The sequence below is a fragment of the Lactuca saligna genome, chromosome 7, assembly GCF_052625555.1.
Source record: "Lactuca saligna cultivar CGN05327 chromosome 7, ASM5262555v1, whole genome shotgun sequence".
In the NCBI taxonomy this organism is placed as follows: Eukaryota; Viridiplantae; Streptophyta; class Magnoliopsida; order Asterales; family Asteraceae; genus Lactuca; species Lactuca saligna.
In genome coordinates this window covers 32720074-32737668 of record NC_136423.1, presented here as the reverse complement: position 1 = coordinate 32737668, position 17595 = coordinate 32720074, and the positions used below count along the sequence as shown (strand labels likewise).

The 17595-nt window shown below is 30.7% G+C and overlaps 1 protein-coding gene, 1 long non-coding RNA gene and 1 pseudogene across 3 annotated transcripts; 2 read left to right on the top strand and 1 right to left on the bottom strand.

Moving 5' to 3' along the window:
- The first annotated feature begins 234 nt into the window (after positions 1 to 234).
- Positions 235 to 1717, top strand: LOC145006247 (uncharacterized). The gene is made up of 3 exons (XR_013662845.1): positions 235 to 274; positions 925 to 1131; positions 1234 to 1717. It is a non-coding gene; the product is annotated as an uncharacterized LOC145006247 (long non-coding RNA).
- Positions 1718 to 11271: 9554 nt separating this feature from the next.
- On the bottom strand, positions 11272 to 13135 carry LOC145006313 (NAC domain-containing protein 82-like; annotated as a pseudogene). Its single transcript, XR_013662859.1, has 5 exons — positions 13058 to 13135; positions 12310 to 12663; positions 11937 to 12211; positions 11574 to 11824; positions 11272 to 11441 (listed from the first exon to the last, which is right to left on the bottom strand). The product of XR_013662859.1 is annotated as an NAC domain-containing protein 82-like (transcript).
- A 2265-nt stretch (positions 13136 to 15400) lies between these two features.
- LOC145006813 (uncharacterized) lies at positions 15401 to 16835 on the top strand. Its single transcript, XM_078965857.1, has 4 exons — positions 15401 to 15417; positions 15837 to 16005; positions 16123 to 16292; positions 16403 to 16835. Exons 1-4 carry the CDS (start codon positions 15401 to 15403, stop codon positions 16833 to 16835), a joined length of 789 nt encoding a protein of 262 aa, XP_078821983.1.
- Positions 16836 to 17595: the final 760 nt, after the last annotated feature.

Genomic DNA, 17595 nt, shown 5'->3' with positions numbered 1-17595 from the left:
TTCATAGGAACCTACCGGTTTTTATAAAAAAAATTGTATTTTTCTTTTTAGCTTATATAAAACGTCATATATATGATGCAATGTTATTTATTTCTAACAACCATCTGTAGCTTATGTGGATCACGTGAAATATAGTCTGGTCATGGTATGCATGTCACCTCATTTGAACTATACAACATAGAGCGGGTGTCTATATATAGTGAGCACGTAATAGGCTAGATGTACAACTTAGTTCCACAAGAAGGAAAATTTCCTAGATCAAAATACACTAATGGTATATTCTTTTACCATATATATTTGTAAATGTCACGTTTATATAGGATTATAAGGCTTACATCTTTCGTCAATGTTAAAGTTCTTTCAACTCTTTTAGTAATATTCTATTATATATATATATATATATATATATATATATATATATATATATATATATATATATATATATATATATATATATATATATATATATATATATAGGATATAGATCCGGTAAGAAATTTTTTTTTTGTTGGAAGGTAATAAGTTTATTTTCTACATATTTTTTTGACGAACAAAATAAATAAATCACTAGATGATTCATTTGTAAGATAACTCACAAGAAAAAATTTCCAAAAAAACATATTTATGATTCATTTTTAAGTAAATTAAGAAAAAAAAAATCGTTTTTATGATAATTTTTGGTGAATAACAACAAATTCATTGTATAAATGAATCATCGAGATGTTTTTTTGAGAATTTTTTCTTGTGAATCATCTTACAAATAATCATCTAATGATTCATTTTGTTTGTTCGCGAAAAAAAAATGTAGAAAAAAAACTTATTACTTTCCTACCAATATATATATATATATATATATATATATATATATATATATATATATATATATATATATATATATATATATATATATATATATATATATAGGCAGGCAGGACCGTATGGATCGCACCTTGGGGAGGTAAGGCTGGAAATGAATCGGGGGAATTCATAATACCTGATGGTGCTCGTCTTACCAATATTGACATTAGGAGTGGAGAAGCTATAGATTTCGTCCGCTTCACTTACAAGGATCAATCTGGCACAGACCATTCGGAAACATTCGGTAGCGAGGCCGGTGGCTCGTTTCATAAGGTAAGCGCGCTTTGAATTCATCTGTCATGTATACATGCACATATCGAAGTTGGGCTCTTATTTTATAATATAGCAGTCATCATGTTTATATTTTGGTTCCAGATCACCTTCAATGAAAACGAGTACCTCATCACAATTAGTGGACGTGTTGGACCATATGCTGGCATCACCTTGGTTACATCATTGACTTTCCAGACCAACTTAAGAACTTATGGGCCATACGGCACAAACCCGGGGACTGAATTTTCGCTTGGGGTCTCAAGCGGTAAGTTTTCGGGGTTCTATGCAAAGTACGGGGATTACTTGGACTCTTTGGGTGTTGTTCTTCAGCCGTAAGATGATATATATACAGCAGCATGCATGCATGCATGCATGTTGTGTTTGATGCATGTAAACAAATGTTAAATGTATTCTAAATGTGATACTTATATGTATTTTATATGTTTTAATATCGTATCTTGTTTCTTCGATGTGAGACTATAAAAATAAGGTCGCACACGAAGTTACAAGTAGAATAAGCACCTTTGTTGTGCATGTGCGTTTCGTTTTTTCATGTACTTCTTGAAGCTTCTAAATAATGAATATTCCATGCTTTCTTCTTTGCTAATACTTCCACCATAAATTTATTTGGTTTTAATTTCTTGTGTTGATTTTTTTTAGTTTACGTAATAATCATTTCTTAAGGACATATCCTTTTCTTTTGGAGTATTTGATGAGGCTTCCTATTTATACTTACATACATGTAACCATATAAAGAAAAATAAACATACGGGTCATCATTGGAACATCTAATATGAGTTCAAGTTACTACAATCATCTTCTTCGTAACCTATATGTTAACTTGTCAGATACATAAACCTTCAAATCCAACAGTATTTTGATATATGCAAATGGATGTTGAATCTTGTTTCACATGTTGAATTGATGTTAATGTGCTTAAAACTAATCCCTTGTTCTGAAATCTTTTTTTGAAATGCTAGACTTCAATTAAAAAAACAAGAAGTTGGAATTACATGGTACAATACAATGGGGTTTCAACCCTAGAGTTCCAAATCAAATTTCTACCCGATTTCTTTCTACTCTTAATCCATAAAAAGGTAAAAGCCTTGACATCATAAGCTAAAGCTAACAGACTCTTGTCCATAGTCTTGGTGTGAAGATCACGTCGTTCCTATATTTCCATATAGTCCATAAGAATGGTTTTGATTTTGCTTCTAAGGTGTTTAAAGACCTACATCCAACTTTTAAAATAGAGTTTACCCCCAAAAAGTCTTTTAAGGAACCCGTAGGGTAGGAAAATCATTCCACCAAGTTTGTATATGCCCTTGTTTTGAAATCTAAATATGGGTTAGAAACTTATACCCTAAACCAAATCCTCCTACCTGCTAAAATGCTTTTTCTTCAACACTCATCCCTAAGTTGACTTAAATAACATCACTAAAAAACATGAATCCCACATTCAAAAGTTACAGACTCCAAGTTCATCTAAACATCCGTCAGAAAACATTAAATCCAGTCAACTTCATGATCGTAATTTTATTTATTTATATATTTTATTTATTTATTTATTTATTTATTTTATTTATTTATTTATTATTTTTTTTTTTGCAAAACTAGGGTTGTTTGTGATTTTTTTTGTAGAAATAGGGTGGCTATAAATTAGAAATTGGGCTGGTTTTAAATTGATTCGTAAGAATAGGGTATCTACTCTTACCCACCGCTCTATTGTATGGTGGAGGATCGTTAGTTGAACGGATTTGATAGGACATAATCTCACTAATAAGTATAATGACATAAAGTAACAAAGTAACTAAATCATTTTTAAAAATCCAACCCTTAGTTACTTTATAAAAAATGTCAAAGGTATGCTAATCCATGAAAATGCACATCATGCTTTATATGTCGTTAGTAGAGTGTGTGTGGTTAACCGATACACTAATACGGACTATAAATAGATTTGATGGGCATCTCGAAAATTATCATTGTTGATGGGCATGTGTGATTGACGAACACATCAATGTGAGATGATAAATGACAACGATGTTGTCGAGCCGGTTTACATGATTATTCACATCTTATTTATGATCGTCTGCATCCGTGTCACAAAAGTAAGAGCATGATCTGAGATTAACATGTCATTGATACGATTCAGTGAATCTCAAAAGATCAAGAAGTTTCATAAGATTGGAATTAGTAAAAGTCTTACTTACCTAAAATAGATTCGAATTTGACTACGACATCAGTTTTCAAAGTTCGAATTGAAAATATGGATCATATCGTTAATTTAAAATGTGGCTTAATAATTAAGAATTAAAATCAACTAACTTGAATTCTCTTTTCTCCTATTTTTAATGTCTTATAAAGATAGAAAAAGTATTCTTCATTTCTATGTAAATAGTTTTCCTCAATACTCTAGAGATGGTCTTTCAATTTCAAGTCAAGGTAAAATTGTTTTCCTTTCCTTAGGAAATGATGGAACTAGATATCATCTCTCTTCATGTCTCCTCCATTTGTGACTCTCCTAATGTCACATTTTCTCAAGTTGAAAGATACGAGACTACTCAATCCTTTTTGTCATGTAGACATCAAGATAAACACTTTATGTGTACGCATGTTCGGAAAATGAAATCTTGCATTGACAAGTTAGATAGATTGGTTGTCGTTTTTATCAAGGGTGGAAGCCAATGACTAGGTTCTTCTCTCACTTCTAAACTCGTATGATCAGTTCAATGAGAAATTTTATATGAAGAATATCAACATGAAGCTAACTGATCCAACCCAAATGTTGATAGTTACTGAAGCAGAAATGCTTAAGAGCACATTTAAAGAAAAGATGTTTAGGTGGGATTAGATGTCTAAGCCCTTAACTATAATTGATATAAACTTTAATTGATAGCAACACAGTCTTTTTAGGTTGCCCTCAAACCTAGTAATTGGACATAATGATTTTGGAGAGAGAGATTGATTTATTATTTGATTAATAAATTGAAAATAAATAATTTATTAATATATTATGTGAATAATATACTAATTTGAAATACTAATATTTAATTAATAATTAATCAGAAATTAATTGGAATTAATTTTGGGATTAACGGAATTAACTAAAAGTGCAGGGACTAGAGTGTAATTATTAAATAGTTGAACAAAAGGCTCCAAAACCTTCCACGATAGGGCTGGACAATTTTGAGTAGGTTATTGAGGCTCTAGATTTATCTTTTAAGGATAATTAGAAAGCTAGATAACTACCAAAAATAAGATAATGTTATTTTATTGGTTTGGGGCTTATGTAGGGTTTTGTTGTTGCATTATATAAAGGGTCTTATGCCTTAGAAATTTCGGTTACTTGTAATCCAAGAGAGATCCCGAATTTTCCTCCCCCTTTGTCCTCAACATCTTCATTTCTAGCTTGGGTATGATCCACGAGAGACACGACAATTGTGTTGCTTTTTTCCAAATGATCAAAATGTATGTCTTTCTTCTCTATTTCTAGATTTAGAAAATACCTAGGGTTCTTTTTTATGTTCATAGTTATAAGTTCAATACTGAAAACATAGATCTTTTGTTTTAGGTTACATGCACACTTAAAGTTTGAAGTTTTTTTTGTAATGTCTAAAACCCATAAGTGGTATCAAAGCGTTAAGTTTGTTTTCTATTGAATGATTATAATTTTTGAATCTATCAAATTTGGGTTTATGGAAATCAAACCCTTTAGGCTAAGGATTTTGAAATTAGGGTTTCTGAGACCCTAAGTTTCGAAACTTTGGTAAGGGATGAAACCCTTACCTTGGCTCCCATGTTTTCGAGTTTGGCAAGGGTTTCTTGCCCCTCAAGATTTCGAAATATAAGGTAAGGATTGAAATACTTACCTACCTCCTAAAACTATTATTTTCAAAAATATGTATCTACATATAAAGTTTTCTTATTTTTTGGTAATTATTAGTTTATCTGATTAAATAGGATAATTATAAAATTGGATAATCGTTACCCACATTTTCGAAAATTAAGGGGAAGGATTAGGATTAAATTGTTCGATTAATTTAATTAGATAATCATTATGTGATTTAATTTAGTTAACTAAATGTTTAACTAATAGATAATTTTTAAATCATTTGGTTTTATTTTAAATCTATTTTTTTTAATATTTAAGTTTTAATATTAAACCTAGTATTTTGAAATTTTTTAAAATACACCTTATGGTATATGTAAAATTAAAACTTTAATTATTATTATATGTATAAGATCAAGTCAGTCAAATCAATAGTAGATCTTATCCACGAAACCATGCTATAAAGAGGGTATATGGAAGCGGTCTATAAAAAGGTCGTTAAATGGGTGTCCACTCTCATGTATTGTTCCCTGTGTGATGGAGGGTCGTTAGCTGAACGAGTTTGATAGGAAAAATAATCCTCATTAAAAGTATAATGCTATTACAAGTAAGTAAAGTTTTTTTTTATTAAAATTCTCAATCTTAGTTAGTTTAAGAAAAAATGTGAATTTGTATGCTAATCCATGAAATTACACACTACATTTTATAAGTCATTAGTAGAGTGTGTATGGTTAACCGACACACTAATGTGAGACTAATAAAGAGTGATAATGGGTGTCTCGAAAATTATCATTGATTAATGGAGTGTGTGTGGTTAACAGATACATTAAAATTAGATGATAAATGACATCAAGAGTGTCAAGCTAATTTGAATGGTTATTCACATCTTGTTTGTGATCCTTAGTATCACAGTCACAAATGGAAGAGCATAATCAAGATTAAACATGTCATTGAATAATTTCAATGAATCTCAAAAGTTCTAGAAATTTCATTAAAACTTAATTCATTTAAAATTTCATTTTTGTGGTGAAATTGGTAAGTCATTATTTACCTACCTTTACATAATTTACAATTAGATAACGACGTCCGTTTTCTATGTTGTGAATTATTTAGTTGGAACATAGCCTTGATATTTCATTTTGGGTGTTATATTGAGGATTATTCTTATCCAACTAAAACTAGGATTATTCTTATCCAACTAAAACTATCTTTCTTTTATAGATGTCTACTCCAACTGAATCCTATCTATTTGTAAGATGACAAAATCACTTTTCCCTGGATCTTGTGAAAGATGTGAAGGTTTTTTTGGACCTCATATATAGAGATGTATGTGGGCCCTTCAGATCATCCACAAGGGATGCTAATCGATTCTACGTGGAAGTTAATTCAAGCTAACCTTATATGTTTAAACAACATATTTTAGGTCAAATCTCACAAATATGGTACCATAACCTAGTCATGACCATTTTTGGTAGAATACCTAAATTTTTACATAGTATGATAGATTTTTAGGTTTTCTATTTGCAAACCAAATCCTTGTATTTATAACTAGTTTCATAACATATGTCCAAAACAACATATTTTGATTTATATCCCATAAAAAATGATGTAATAACTTGGTTAAAACCATTTTTGCTAGAAAAGTTATACTATGTTCATAAAAACCCTAGTTTTTATAGTTTTGTTTTTATGACTTTTTCTTATGAACATATAGCATGTTCATACTCATTTTTCATAGATTTTTATTTTAAACAACATATCACACATAAATGTTCATAATACTAGGTAATGACATTATTTCATGTAGATAACATTTTTCGACAACATGAAGATAAAGCATGTATAACAACTTGTATAATTATACAAGTTTACTTGTATTACACCCCCCCCCCCCCACCACCCCCACCCCCGCGGTAAAACTTGAATATAAACGAAAATGAGGGGTATGAAGTCACATTGAGTTGTTATTCTCAGTGGATAAAGAGGTGAAGATGAACAATTTCAAGCTTAGAACACTTGAAGAACGAAATATCCTTTGGATATTAACGCATATTAGTGTGTGCAAATATAACAAAACTAGTGTGTGTGTGTGTATATATATATATATATATATATATATATATATATATATATATATATATATATATATATATATATATATATATATAATCACTAGATCAGTAAGGAAAAACTTACCAAAAGATCAAAAACCAACTTAGGGAGATTAATCTTTAGAGAAATGGCTTGTTCTTGAAGAAGGAGGTGAAGAAAATGAAAAAGATGGAAGGAGGGAAGGGGTTTCAGCCGAATAAGAAGGAGGGGGAAAGGAGGAGTGGGGTGGCTATACGAGGAGAATGTAGGGTGTAGCTTTTTAAATAAAAAATTCAAGTTGACTTTATTTATTAATTTATTAAAATAGCAATTCTTTATAAAAGTTGTAATCACCATATAATACAGATGTTGTCTTTGTAGTGTATTTGTATAAAAATAGGTAATTTTTATAAGAGTTGGTGATTTTTATAAAAAGTGTAGTAAAAATGATGTATAACTACTTAGGTGCTGTTTGTTTAAAAAAAACTTTTCAAATCACTTTCTACTTTGCGGCGTAGCACACGCGCACCACTTTCCCTCTGGTAGCAGTTTGTTTTTTGAAGACTCCAGACTGCAATACCTCTGCGCATGTGCTGCGTGGCGCAACACTTGACTTACCTCTTCAAACCTCTTCAACTTTCATTTTTTTGAATTGTTTTTTTTTAAATTTTGGTATAAGTTATTTTTTTAACTTTTTTTTTTTAAACTTAGATTTTTTTGTAAAACTTTCATGTACAGATTTGATACAATTTCTTATTATAGTTTCCACCAAATTTTTTGAACTTGATTTAAAACAAAGTTTAATTTTTTTACCGTTTCTGTTAATAATATTTTCAGTTTTCATTTCATCTTTTCTAACGTGTGTAATTTTTTAGGAACTTTGTAGGACATCATTTGCACTTTTTTTTTTTTTTATAATTTTTTTATTATTTTCTTTTTTATGTTTTTTAAAATTATTTTTTTTCTAGAATAAAGTTGTTAGCCTATTTTTTTTTTTTTTTTTTTTTTTTTTTTTTTTTTTTTTAAGTTTTATATATTTTTTTTACATGTTCTTTTTAGTACTCTTTCAATGTTTTAAGAGTAGAATTATTTTAAATTTCGGTGTTGAAAATTATTTTCAGTTTATGAAATTTATTTATTTAAATTTCAGTTTTACTACAACAGTCTGTAGATGTTAAAAAGCAAATATGCGTCTTATTATGAGTTGCAGCTGTTTGTTCCACATATTCTGTTACAGAGTATTGCAGAGGTGGTCCACAGATTTCACGAATATTCGATTCGAAAAAACAAACAACACCTTATTTTGAATAATCTAATTACAGTGTATATTTTCCACAAAGCATTTATGATTTTTTTTTTCCTTTACATACTTTTATTAATTTGCTTCGTACGTGTGTTTAAACAAATAATATGAATTTATTCTTAAACAAATAATTACAAAAAATCGTTTAATTTAGGTTTCAACAACAAAGAATTTGTGGTTTCAAGTAGGCTTGTTGTTCGGGTATACCTGCTGGGTTCTTGATTTTTTGGGTTGGGTTTTCGGCTAACAATCGAATGAAAATATAACCGATTCCCGGACCGAAATGATGTTTGGGTATTCGTGTTTTAGCTTGGGAGGGGTCTATTTTAACGATATTAGTTGATTTTTGTAGATATCATTTTTTTTTATTAATTTATGTTTTTAATTATACATAAATATAATGCATAAATACATAAATACAAATATATCGATTAACTCAAGTCATTCCTTTAAAGCTTCAACTACCAAAATGGCAAATACAATATAATGCTCAATTGCACAACTTTGAGGAGGAATAGTGAGTGAGCCGATGTATCTATAGTATATATCTTCTACTACCGATTTGAATCTCTTTGGGTTTTATAACCCCACTGTGCCCGTGCTCAACCCTTTTTTTTTTTTTTTTTTTTTTTTGAACAACTTAAAATTGAACACCAAACTAGCAAAAAGCTAGAAATTACAAAGAAATAGCTAATAATGGGTTTTGAAGCCAATTAACCTAAATAGCTTTAACCTTATTGTTTCTATGAACAAACCAATTGTAAGACATATTAACAATATTATCAAAAATAAAAACTTTAGATGGAACCACTTCACAAAATATAATATCATTTCGAAATCTCCACATCATCCAAATGACCGTTTGAATAATCAATCTGTTTTTCTCTCTATCCAGAGACCATATCTAGCCAATCAAATATGTCTTGTAACATATTCCAACCAGCAACACTAGATCAATCCATTTAAAAACCCTTCGCCAAATAGAACCCGCCAATTACATAAGAGAAAAAGATGATCCTTTTTCTCCACGTGATCATCACACATAGGGCAAACCAAAGAAGGAAGCTCGAAACCTTTAAGACTTAAATTCCACCTTGTAGCAAGTCGATCTCGCAACACCCGCCAACACAAAATATTTACCTTCCGCGGCACACATTGATTCGATCTAGTAACTGATAGATCCATCTGGAAGCGAAACCTTGTCAATAAGTTGCCTAGTATCATGAACCGAAAACCCCATGACACCATCAACATCCCATCTCCAAGAATCCTTCTCATTTGTGGGCTGAAAATTGCCAATAACTTTTATCAAATCATCAAGTTGTCGTTGCAAAGCGCCTCCACATATTTGACACAAGTAATCCCAATTAGACTCACGCACCCTTTTAATCTTTCATGGCTGTTATATTTGTCATCAACTGCAAATTATTGTATAAAAATGTAAAGCAATAAAGTTAGTCTAGTCCAATCTAGTCCAAATATCCGATTTTAGACATGGTAGTATTTTTGAGAAATGTCTAAAAAGTTGGGATAAATTACCATTTATGATGGTAATTTGTGAGAATATTCCATTTTTTATTAAAATATTAACCAATTGAAAGATATATTATATTATATATAATAATAAATAGATATTACGGAAAATCACAAGTAGCACATGGACCTGTTTCATGATTTCAATTCTAAACTTCGATGTTGTTATGTCGAGAACATTCATTTTCTAATTGTGATTTTGCAACCTATAAAGAAGAAACACATCTATAAGAAAAATACAAGACTTTACAACTAACAAAAAAAAGCAAGAAAAACATACGCAAATCAATAACTAATCAAAGTGGTACATGATTATTAGGAAAAGATAACATGTGTAAGTGGATATTACACAACATGCTCTTTATTTATTTATTTATTTTAAAATCGGGTATTTCCAGTATAATGGAAACCCTATACGTATACTCTATACTCGATCTAATAAAAAATCAGATAACCCGAATACCCGAAAATTTATACCCGTTACCCGAGTTACCCAACCCAATTCGCCCAAATTAAAAACGGGTTGGACGGGTAATTCGGGTTTCGGTTATTTTCAACAAGGCTAGTTTAAAGAATGATACTTAATATTTTCATTACTCATATGTGTTTTTAAACAAATAATATAAATTTATTCTTAAACAAATAATTTCAAAAAAAAAAATTGTCTAGTTTAGGTTTCGACATAAAGTAATTTGTGGTTTCAACTTCAAGAATGATATTTAATATGGATGTTGTTAGTTGTTTTAAATGTTCTTTAGAATTTATATTATTTGGTACCTAGTCTTATCAAACCCCATATTAACAATTTATCTGATCGTGTATAGTTCTGTTCAATCTTATCTAGTCATATTTCGTAAGTCCCACTATCAAACGTTTAGTAATTCTATATAGTGACTTTTGTTCAAAACCAAGTTCATAAAAGGAGAGTTTGTGTATCCATTAGTCATATTTAACCTGACATCTATATAGTCATTTCTTTCTCATAGAGGACATTAATTGTGAATCCATTAGACACATTTTTGGATAGAATTCGTATTTTGAATTAGCTTGTTAGAATCTAGAGTTTGTTCTTAATTTATATTTTGCGGTTCACTTCTGACTAAGAAACTACGTTGTAATTTTCAGTTGATAAAATAAAACTATAAAAGATTGCATTCCATTGGATATGTTTTCTTGGGATTTTATTGGGTTATTGTTCTATTATTCTTCCACCCCAGTCTCCAACTTTGTTCTCAACTTGACATGTGATTTTTCAAAAAAAAAAAATGTTTTTCTTTTTGGATATGTCTTGATTTTTTATTGATTAAAACTACATTGAGGACACTTTCAATCAATATCATCAAGAAAGCAAAGAAAAGTTGATAAAGTATGATATATAGCCACGTTCAATCAATGTCAGTCTAAGAAATCATCTTGCAGAAATGCATCCAACTTCAGTCTATCATCATCATCATCAGCAAATCCATCAATGAAAAACATGTTAATTGCATTTTGTCCCAAATCATCTAAGTTGCTCATGTCTGCTAACTTCCCTTTACTTCCATCTTCTACCTCCTGTAGACATCACAAGAAAAAACAAAATTCACTACTTTCTACAGGAGAAGCAACGAAAATCTGGAATGCATCTAAGAGATAGGTTTTCTTTGTATGTATAATTTCCAATGAAATTATTTAAAGATTGCATACCTGAGTGTCATTATTACAAAGCATTGGAGCAAGGTCACTCTGGGTAAGCATGACATCATCATTAACAGGAACATTTGTAAGTCTTTCATTTTCCAAAGATGTGATATTATTAGGATTCGCCAACAGAGTAACCACCCCTGAAGATGTCTCATCATCATCATCATCATCATCATCATCCCATTCTTCTTCTTCAAACCAATTTGTGGTCCTGCACCTCTTTTCTCGAAAACTTTACAGATTACGTACGCCTCCTGCAATACACATCATCCCAAGTTTGTTACAAAGGTTAATAAAAGTAATTTCAGTAGTTACTAAAAAGTTCATATAAAACCTGTGTTTATTATAAATGATAAGACACAGTACCTGAGCAACTCCTTGATTGGCTAAATCATCATCTTTCATTCGGTATTCATGCATTACCCAATTTGTTCTTGTCCCCTTTGGTGGATGACCCAGATGGAAAATCAACGTCTTTATCACTGCCACCTTTCTTCCATTGTATTTGACTTATCTATCTTTTCCGGTTCCTTTCCAGTAACCGGTTTCAGTTGCACGGTTTGTGCGGGTCCCACTTGAATACTTTTTCGATTGTGAGCAGAAGAAGTACCACTCTAGATCACCACTCAAGATGGATTTGGCTGGAAAAAATATAATAAAGGTTCCCGATGTTAGATGTAAGAAAAGAGTAATCAAGGAAACAAGTTGTTAATATCATTTAAATTCAACAAACTAATACCTGGAAGATCCCATGGGCTGAAATCATATATATTAATCTCTGCAATAACTTCGGGGTGAAGCTTTTTACCTAATAGCTTCTTCTTGAGGTAGTACATAGCCAACTCAACATCAGTAGGTTTAAAACGAAATCCTGGACACTTCATTGATTTCCCCATGATGAAAAAAAATCAAGTGTCCACCAAATGAACGTGTTAGAGAAGAACACAATATCTTGTGTCACAACTAATAAAAATATGTCCAATTGTGAACAAAATCTTCCAGAGGCTTCCCAGGTTATTTCGGTTCAAGAACCAGTGCACAAGCACGTTTAACCACCAATGTGTGCACGGAGGGGCAAAAGGCATGAGGGTCCCTGTAAATTATAAAAAAAGAAAATCATCAAATTAAAAAAGAAGAAAATAGAAAACAATGAAACCCAGTCAATATTATTGATGTTAGTTTCAAATTTGAATAGTACTAGGTTTAACATTCATAACTCTATAAAATCGTATGCATTTAAACATCAAGTGATGGATTGCATTCTAAAGTTATAGAATCTAAATTAGAAAACAGTTGCATCATTTATTATAAATACGATCCCTGTATTATGTGTTCGAGATTAATAAACTAGTTTGATAACGATTACAGGATTATCTAGTAAACCCTAATATATCACTATTAAGTGTTCGAGATTAACTAAACCTAAAACGATGAGTAAATACAGTAAAAAAGGAATACTAAGTCATCATACAGATTATGATCGTCACCTGTAAACGAGAGAGGCGATGGACGATGGTGGCTGTGTCAATCGTAGGATGTAGTGGGGATGGTGTGATAGCGTGAGGAAAGCGCGAAACAGAACGGTAAGGGTTGACGATTTATATAATGAGGAGTAAGATACATGACTAGTCCCTCATTATGTCAGTAACAACACTTTTAGTCCTTATTTTAGAAGGAAAATATTTGAAATAAGACCCGAAACTCAAAGTGTTAACGGTGTCACATGGCTTTTTATCTCGGTTCTCATCCAATATTCCAATCTACGTTCATGCTATTCTATATATTTTCATCAAATCTGCTAGAAATTTAGGGGTAATAAAAGTAATTGGATATTTAGAATTGTGATTTCACTTTCAATATGTCCGGTTTAAGGCAGGTGTAATATGGGCAATGGAGCAGAACCTAAAATTCTAAGGGACCCATTTTTTTAATAGTATATGATCTATTGGTTCAGCACTTCAGCCCCAGGCAATCCAATCGGAAATCAGCGTGACATATTCAAACTAAAACCGAAGACAGCAACGATCGTCTATCGATCATTCAATCAATTATTAATACATCATCGATTCATCGTGTTCGTTTCTTGAAAAAAAAATCGATTGGAGCAATCAACAAAACTACAAATCAGTCGACAGTGGGCAGGGCATCATGCCTCGGCGACAGCGTGCAGCAGCAATCATCGATTCATCATTCAATCATTCATTGAATCATTGTCCATCCTTAATCCTCCAACGTTGATACAACACTACAACAAATTCTAGGTGAGGGTCGATCACGATTAGAGTCTTAGACAATTAGAGAAATTAAGGAATGAGGAATAAAGAATTAAGGATTATAAGTTTGTAAATTATAATTGTTAATTCAATTGCATACTTGAATCAGGTGAATGTTTGAAAGAATTATAGAATAAACAGATTATCAATTTTTCAGATTCATGGTATGTTTAATTATGTAATTGTATAAATGTTTTTCTTTAACTGTTTAATTTTTTTGATTCTTGAATGCTATTCATGAATGTTTAATTGTTTATCAATATGTCATATTGTCATTATGTCATATTCTCATATTGAAATCTGAATGAATGATTTACAATGTTAAATGAAATCAATGAATGATTTTGAAATAGATTATTTGAAACACAAATTAAATTATGAGATTATGTTTATTGTATAATTGTTTATCTAAAATTTGGAATTCATAAACCATAGTGTTTAAAGAATCAAATTATGTTTATTGTTTGTAAAATTGTAGAGTTGAAGTCTAAACAACCATCCGGTAGTAAAAACGTAAAAAAAGAAAACTAGATGAAGAAAAGAGAAAGGTTGATGCCGATTCTCTAGATAAATTTATCCATAGATAACCTAGTGAAGAGCATGTTGAAGAGCACATTGAAAAGCATGTTGAAGAGCAAGAGCATATAGAAGTAGAAGAGGCAGAAGAGCAAGAGTCCGTTTAAGAGCTTGTTGATATATATAATCCAAGAAGGTGGGAAAAACTTAATTCTAAGGAGATTAAACTTTTGGTCTAGAAAGGTCCTAAAAGAGATAATAGTATTATGTATGGTCCCTATGATAAATTTGGTAGACGGTTTGTTGCAGCTTTATATATAAGAACTTTACCAAATTTGGAGAAGTGTGATAGAGAATGGCTAGTATATCGAAATAGCTAGACATGGTATTTCGTTTTTGTTGTAAAGTATTTAGAAAAGTGATTTCAAACGGTAAGTTGGATGGTAAAGGTTATGCAGATTGGCACCATGTTACCACTAGCACGAAATTTCATTGGATCATCTTACAAATAGGAATAAGTGGTTTGATATGCGTAAAAGATTGAACTTGAATGAAACAATTGATAAAGTTTAATATGAGCAATTCAAGAAAGAAAGAGATTAATGGAAACAAGTCCTTTTGAGAATCATTGCAGTAGTGAAGTTTCTTGCTAAACATAATTTAGCATTTCATGGATCCAATGAAAAGTTATATAAAAAAGGTAACTATAAATTGTAATTTTTTTGTTCTAATTTCACCAAATACCTTTTTGTTAATTATTATGACTAATTTCACTTCTTATTTGTTAACTGTATTTAGTAGGTAACATAAATTTTTTGGGTGTCATTGAAATGTTGGAAGAGTTTGACCGTTATCAAAGAGCATGTATGGCGGATCACAAGTGATGGGCTTCATGTGCATTATCTTGGCTATTTAATCCAAAACGAACTATTACCTTTGCTAGCTCAAGAAATTAAAAAAGAACTTATCAAGAAGATAAAGGAAGCAAAGTGCTACTTAATCATACTTGAATGTACTCCCGATTCAAGTCACCAGGAACAAATGACTATAATAGTGAGGTATTTAATATTATCATATAATTTTGTTACTCTCGAGATGTCATTTTTAGGTTTTTTTAATGTTGATGTTACCTCTGGAAAAGGACTATTTAATATTACACTTAAGGAGTTAAAGTCTATTGGTTTTGAAATTGATGATATGTGTGGTCAAGGCTATGATAATGGAGCAAACATGAAAGGAAAACACCAAGGAGTGTAAAATAGGTTTTTAGATGTAAATTCTAGAGCATTTTACACTCATTGTGGTTTTCATTCTCTTAAACTAACATTATGTGATATGGCTAACAAGTGTGTTAAAGGAAAGAACTTTTTTTTTGATGCATCCATCACATTTATACTATCTTTGCAAATTCGACTAAGAGGTGGGAAATTTTGAAAGATAATGTTAAAGCTTGGAGTCTTAAGTCATTGTGTCAAAGTCGTTGGGAAAGTCGGGTTGAGAGTCTAAAGGCTATTAAACTTCAACTTGTGGATGTACGGGAAGCATTACTTCAAGTTGGAGAAAAAGATAATGATGTTGCAATTACAAGTGAAACAATTTCACTAGCAGAAAGAGAAGTTGGTGGCTTTGAATTTTTGGTATCAACTGTTATTTGATATAAAGTACTAAACGATATGAATATTGTGAGTAAGAAGTTACAATCAAAAGATATGCATCTTGATAATGCTATTACATAAATAAACAAATTGATTGAGTACTTCAAGGATTATAGAAAAACTGGTTCTTCAAATGCGATCGTTGAAGCTAAGGAGATTGCTATTGAAATGAGTATTGATCCAATATTTCCACAAAAGCGTTTGATTGAAAGGAAAAAAGGTTTGATGATAGTTCAACTAGCGAAGAAGTTTCATTTACACATGAAGAGAATTTTAGAGTCAATTATTTCTTATTCATTGTTGATCATATTTCTTATCTTAAGATAATATTTGAACAATTCAAAGAGTATGACAAAGTATTTGGTTTTTTATTTCCGAATAATTTTAGGGGAATTGAAGATAAAGATCTTAAGTCGTATTGTTGTTGTCTTGAAAAAGCACTCAAGTTTGAAGAAAAATCGGATATTAATGCCGAGGAACTTTATACAGAGTTGAAATTATTTGAGACATTGGAAACCAATGAATTTAGCAACCATATACATGTTTTGAAGTTTTTAAAAGAGCTTGATTATTTCCCAAATGCAAGCATTGCATATAGAATATTGTTGACTATTCCACTAACGGTTGCATTTGCAAAAAGGAGTTTTTTGAAATTGAAGTTTGTGAAATCTTACTTACACTCCACAATGACAAAAGAAAGACTTAGTGGTTTGACAATGATATCTATTGAGAACAAAATCTTAGAGAGTATAGACTATGAAGAGTTGATCAACCAATTTGCAATTAAGAATGCTAGGAGAGCTTCACGGATCGTCGATTAACTATTAGTATATGTAATTACTCATTAAAATACTATGATTTTGCTTTGTTTATTTCTATAAAGTTTATCGTCATTTTAATTAAAAAAAATTAGTTTATGTAATTTGATTCGTTACACATTAAGGCCTAAGTACCTTTTGTACCCACCTCGTCCTGGGAATTTGAATCCTTAGAAACGACCACGACTTTCAAATCAAAGTATTTGAATGATCCACCCTAATATTTGATTGGATAAGACTCAGAAGAGATTCAGAACAGAGAATGAGAAGTTCAATTTCGTAAGTACCAAAAGCTGATGAAAAATTCGGTTAAATACCTCATTTTTCTAAAAACTATCACAAAACAGTTTCATGTATGAAAATAGTCAAAAACTGTCATAAAATTCAAATTTTGGATGTCTTATGTATTTTTTATACAACAGCATAAGCCAAATAATAAAGTTCCATGACAAAACGACACATTTAGTGTAAGGCAGATAATGTCCATTTTAGACTATGACACATTTTCCTATTCTAAAACAGGCGCTCCATTTTTACACTAAGATGCGTTTTCCTGTTTTAAAACAGGCGCCCTATTATAAATTTGGTTTTTAGACTAATATGCCAACGACTTCACCCGTAAATGATAGTGTAATATGAAACTTGATCAACTTAAACAAGTGTGTTCTCCACACCTTCCTTACCTGTTTAATATTTATCAAGATTTTGGTCAAAAAAGTTAATCTCATTACTCTTAAATAACATTGATGATAACAAATGACTA

Excerpts from the sequence above, each read along its gene's own strand:
- LOC145006813 (XM_078965857.1), top strand. Across the intron at positions 16,006-16,122 it reads TTGAATTTTTGGTATCAACT|GATTATAGAAAAACTGGTTC; the intron begins GTTATTTGATAT and ends GAGTACTTCAAG. Across the intron at positions 16,293-16,402 it reads CACATGAAGAGAATTTTAGA|GGGAATTGAAGATAAAGATC; the intron begins GTCAATTATTTC and ends GAATAATTTTAG.